Genomic DNA, 5,883 nt, shown 5'->3' on the forward strand with positions numbered 1-5,883 from the left:
TATATATATATATATATATATATATATATATATATATATATGCAATAAAAGTAGAAGACTATGTAATCTTCTTATATGAAGGGTCTATGTATAGTCGATATGAATATATAGTATGTGTATGTGTATGTGAAAGGACTATGTAAACCTCATGATAGATAGAACAAAAGTTTTAAATTTTCCTTATTTTTAACCTATGAATGTAATGATGTAAGCTAAGAGGCTAGTCTTAGTCCTCTAGGAGGACGACAACGCCGGTTACGTCTAGGGGGTGCTCCCCGGATGTGACTGTTTCATAACAAATTTTAAATTATCTTGTGAATTTTAAAATTGTTTAATTTTTGTGGTGCTGACATGTGTCACTTTTTATTTCTCTTATTATATAGAGAGAGATTATGAATTTGACATGTGTTATTCCAGAATAAATATAATACACTTCTAAGACCATCTTTAAACCACCTCTATTTTACTCTGAATTTCTTATATTTGGAGAGTAAAATAGATAATGGGAACTTCAACCCACCTCTCAATCATCCTCTATTATCCATTTATAGAGAGGTGAATGGTAGCTCTCCAAGTTTGAAAAACTACTATTCAGACTCTCTATTTAACTTTTTTATTATTTTATTATTATTTGAGAAAATGCACAAGTACCCCCTCAACCTATGCCCGAAATTTCAGAGACATACTTATACTATACTAAGGTCCTATTACCCCCCTGAACTTATTTTATAAGTAATTTTCTACCCCTTTTAGGTCTACGTGGCATTAACTTGAGAAAAAAAGTCAACCAGCATTGGGACAACAAGATAGTGCCACGTAGGCCGAAAAGGGGTAGAAAATTATTCATAAAATAAGTTCAGGGGGTAATAGGACCTTGGTATAGTATAAGTGTCTCTCTGAGATTTCCGACATAGGTTGAGGGGGTACTTGTGCATTATCTCTTATTATTTCTAATACTTTCTATTTAACATATTATTTTGCATATAATTCCATTAATTAAATATCTAATATTTATAAAAAAAAGTTAAATGCAATGTAATAATTTTAAAATATTTTTTAATATATACTATTTTAATTTCAAATTAGCAGTATTTTAAATTTTTTTCTAATTTTCTTCAATAATAACATTTAATTTTATCATTTATTTTCATTATAAAGAATACACAATTAAAATGACAAGATTAATAATTTAATTAAAAATACATATATGATCATTTAAATACAAGATAATAATACAATACATAACATAATAATTTAAATACAAGATAACAATACAATATAATACATGGCATATGGCATGCTTGTTTTAGTTTGTCTGACACCGATAACGATATCAATATTTTAGAGTCGTCACATTTATTTTCCCATCTTGCTAGCTGTATTGCGCCTCCCGCCCATTATATAATTCAATGAATAGAATACAATATGGTTATTATTAGCTGATGGTATATATCCTAAATGGTTTACAATTGTTTAAACTATTTGCATACTCATTCTTAAAAGAAGAAATATTTTGCGATGAAACAGGAATCGTGCCAAAAAGATAACGGACGTGCATTCGAATTTTTGCAATCACGTTTTTCAATTATTGCAAGACCATAACGTTTAAAAAAGTGATACATGATATAATACCTACATGTATTATATTGTACAACATGATAATTGAGGATGAACGTGATCTCAATGCACCAGTTCAAGATGATGTAGAGGTTGCAACTCCAACAATAGAAATGGTGGTAGATGAAAATCTCCAGTTTGAACAATTTTTGAACTCCTTTATGCATCAATAGAGAAGTTATGGGAGCAAGATAATGATTTTTAAAATTGAGCATTTATGCAATTGTATATCACTTTTATTTGAATTTGTACCCTAAGTTATGTATTATATTATATTATCTTGCAATTTATGTTATATTTAAAATTTTAGATTAAAATATAATTTTATATCACATTAAAAATTATATAAAGTAATTATTTGGGAAAAATAAAAAATTTTATATTATGAAAAAAAGAAAATAAGAATGAAATAGAAATAATAATATAAATATTAAGTAGAGAGAAAATGATTTCTTTTTTAAAGAGTAAAATAGAGAATTGGGTTGGAGTTGTTTATCTGAAAAAAATAGAAAACTTTATATTTGGAGAGCAAATAGAGGATTGGGTTGGAGATGCCCTAAGAACAACATTTGTTTAGATTTGGGATACTAATAATCTAATGGTAGTCCAGCAATGGTTATTCATCGAACAAGAAGGTTAAAATCTAAAAATATTGTACTAACATTATATTAAATAAAAACGATAGTTGTAGTACAAGTCGAATTCAATATTATACATTATTATATATTCGATAGTTCTTATTCTGGAACATATATAATATATTTCTAACAGCATAAAATTATTTAAACTTGAGATACTGATAATATGATAATAGTCTGACAATGGTGATTCGTTGCAGAAGGGTGAAAACTTTTAAAAGATTGTGCTAGATAAAAAAAAATTATTGTAATACAATTCAAATTCAATTTTACACATTTTTAAGAATTCAATAGTTTTATTTCATAGCAAATATAATATATTTAAAACAATGTAAATTAATTTAAATAATATCATAGTATTTAAAATTTATATATACTTATATTATATTTGTATTAAAATGTTATAGTTATATATTTTACCACGTATGTCGAAACGTGTCTATAATGTGTATAATATATTAAATTTAAATGTATTACAATTGTTATTTATTTTTCTCTTATAACGGTGTTAAAATTTATTTTATTATATTAAAAATATATTAGTTATGCATTTACAATGTGCATTTCAAAATACATATAATATATATGATGTATTATTGAATTCAAAATGTATTACAAATATAATTTTTATTTATTTATTTTGTTAATGATGTCAAAAATCATATTTTCATAAAACAATATGTTCATCTTCAACCGTCATCATTAATTATCAAAATAATTGAAATTTAAAAAAAAAAAGAGTGATAAGAAAAATGTCAGGAAAAAAAAGAGAGGAAGAAAAGAGAGCGAAAATAGTGTTAAAAAACAGAAATGAGAGAGAAAGCTGAAGAAAAGAGAACTGCCTGATAAAAAAAGTAAGGTCACTGTGTAGGAGTATAGATAACAATTCATATATAAAATAATAGGGGAAAACGTACAAGTACCGTTGAACTATGATTGAAATTTCTGAGACACACCTTAACTAAACTAAGATCTTATTATCTTCCTGAACTTTTTTTTTGTAATTTTGTACACTTTTTGTCTTACATGATACACTTCGTGACTCGACACAATTGAGGCATGTGGGAAATACTTTAATGATATGTATCCAAAAAGGTGCACAAATTTACAAAAAAAAAATAAGTTAGGGGGTAATAGGATCTTAATTTAGTTAAGGGGTGCCTCTGAGATTTGGATCATATTCTAGGGGGTACTTGTGCATTTTCCCAAAATATTATAATATGTTATTAATGTAAAGGACCCTTAATATGTTTTAGATTAAGCAAGTTTAATTAGACGAGTCGTGTTCCAATCTAATTTTTAGCCCAATGTAAATAGGGATGACAATGGGGCGGAGAGAATGCAGGGTGAGTGGGTTTAAGGCTATGTGAGGCAGCATATGTTCAAGATTGTGCGGAGAGGGTGGATGCAGGGTAGGTTGAAGTGGATTTTTTTCAATTAAGGCGAGGCGGGGCGGGACGCGGGTACATGTGATTTTATGTGGATTCAAATTTAATTTTAATTTTTTTTATATATTATAAGAGTGATAAAGCATTATTTATTAAGATGATTTCTATAAATCTACTAAAATATTTAAAATCGTAAATGAAAATGGTTCAACAAAAATAATACAATATCTTACATGTTTTCGAATTAACCTTTAAAAATTAAATTTTAAGTCACTACACTATTAATTAATACAACTTAATGAAAAAATTATTATTATGAATTTTAGTTTTAGTATCAAATTTAACTAGAAAAAAGAAGATATTAAATATGTTATGCGGTATGGGTTCATACAGGGAGGGTTCATGCGGGACAGGTTGATAATTGAAAAAAAATTGTTATGCAGGGCGGGGCGGATTAAAAAATTTATGGCTTATGCTCAACCAACCCCACCCCCACCCTGCAGAGCCCTGTCCCGTTGCCATCCCCAGAAGTAAATTTGAACTCCAACCAAATTGCAAGATGAGCCTATTTCAGTGTCTCCAATTTCAGCCCATTTGACTGACACCCTTGGAAAAAACATTGGCAAGTGTCTTTGTGTACAATCACAAGGTGAAAAGACGGAGAGCTAGAATTAGAGGTTTCTACGGAGCTCAATTATTTGAAAGCATACTGTATTTGTGACCTCTTATCATAAGATATATGCCATGACTGTCAAGCAACTTCTGTTCGTAGACTCAAAACACAGAAATTACATGTTACACAAAAAACGCAAGCTGAATGAACATTCGCTTTGCAGCTATAGGAACTGTACAAGTAAGTATGTAGATCAAAGTATGCTGGGACGAATATGGACTTTGGATCCTTTCTCTACCTTCAATTTCTAACTTCTATTTCTCCCAAAGGCTGTCAAACATGAAGTTCTTGAATTGTGACATAGGCTACTGCACAAATGTGAACCATACATAGCTGCACATTAAACAATTAAGGATAAGTTATTACATTACAAAACACCCAAAAAAAACTACATTTTTCAAGTTCAACATTTCTAGTTTGAGCAAAACATAAGCACCAGGAAAGAGATTTTCTGAGTCAAGCACAACGTAATAACATGCTACTTCAAATACATACAGAATATTCCCTTACCTTAAATTTAAAGTTAAAACTGAAAAATCATGATTCATCAAGGTCAATATTGTTAGAGTGACTTGCAGTCTGCTACAACTTCAATGTTGACTTCATGTATCTCAAAGCAGATCGTAGCATCGCTCTAGCTTTCCTATCTGGGATGCATCCAGACAACAACATTTCTTCATAAACAGCTGGAACCTGAAAGCCAAAATATTTAGCTGATCCCTGCACAACTTTAATGTAGCAATGCACAATCCCATAAATTTGACAAACATAACAATCTTAATGTGATAATCATTACAATTCTGCCTTATATTCTAAAAACTTAATACTTTTACTGCAGCAAAAGATTGAAGTTCAAAGCTTATATAATAAAATAATCCTTCATAGGCTAACTTAACGTAAAAGAAGATCCAAGAGTAAGACATTAGGTGGATAAAACCAAGAGAAATAATCAAGAAGATAAAAAATGGGAACTCCAACTCAACAGAATAAATAAAAAGTACGTGTTTACCCTTTCAAACTTCTCCACACGTATCAAGGTTTTCATGAGAGTGGTGTAAGTAACAACATCCGGCTTCATATCCTGCAGTTGTAGGATATGTATGCAAGTTAGAATGATATGGAGTCACTAAGGGGAGAAAATACAGAAATTTGTATATTTACTATGTATAGGAAAAAGATAAGGCGAACTCACATTTTCTTTCATATACTTCAATACAGCAAAAGCTTCAGCATCTCTCCGATCCTCACCAAATGCATTAATTAGTGAATTGAGAGCTAACAGGCTGGGCTTTAGACCATCACCCTTCATAATCCTAAAGGCATTTACTGCTTGTTCAGACAATCCCTATAGGTGGAGAAAGAAACTTTTCACATATGTATTCATAAGATATGTTGAAGATAAAGAACGTAGATCTTCAGAAGTTAAAAATTATTGAGATCAGATATGAGGTTAACCTGCAAGGCACATATATGTCCAGCCCCTGATTGGTGGAGTTAAGCAATCTCAGGCTCCATTACAGATTTTGTTTTTTGGTTCTCGTTTTTTTTTTTTTTTTTTGTGTGTGGG

General features: G+C 29.6%; 1 protein-coding gene across 1 annotated transcript in view; it reads right to left on the reverse strand.

Annotated features, from left to right (window-relative positions):
* Window positions 1-4,309: 4,309 nt before the first annotated feature.
* Window positions 4,310-5,883, reverse strand: part of LOC107028733 (pentatricopeptide repeat-containing protein At5g42310, chloroplastic) — a 4,962-nt gene continuing 3,388 nt past the window's right edge. Inside the window, exons 2-5 of the mRNA XM_015229911.2 lie at window positions 5,509-5,661; window positions 5,326-5,397; window positions 4,827-5,009; window positions 4,310-4,649 (exon numbers count right to left, since the gene is read on the reverse strand). Coding sequence (XP_015085397.1) covers window positions 4,899-5,009; window positions 5,326-5,397; window positions 5,509-5,661 — 336 coding nt within the window. The 3' untranslated portion in view covers window positions 4,310-4,649; window positions 4,827-4,898. The remainder of the gene's footprint in view (window positions 4,650-4,826; window positions 5,010-5,325; window positions 5,398-5,508; window positions 5,662-5,883) is intronic.

This window comes from Solanum pennellii, chromosome 8 (assembly GCF_001406875.1).
Source record: "Solanum pennellii chromosome 8, SPENNV200".
NCBI lineage: Eukaryota > Viridiplantae > Streptophyta > Magnoliopsida > Solanales > Solanaceae > Solanum > Solanum pennellii.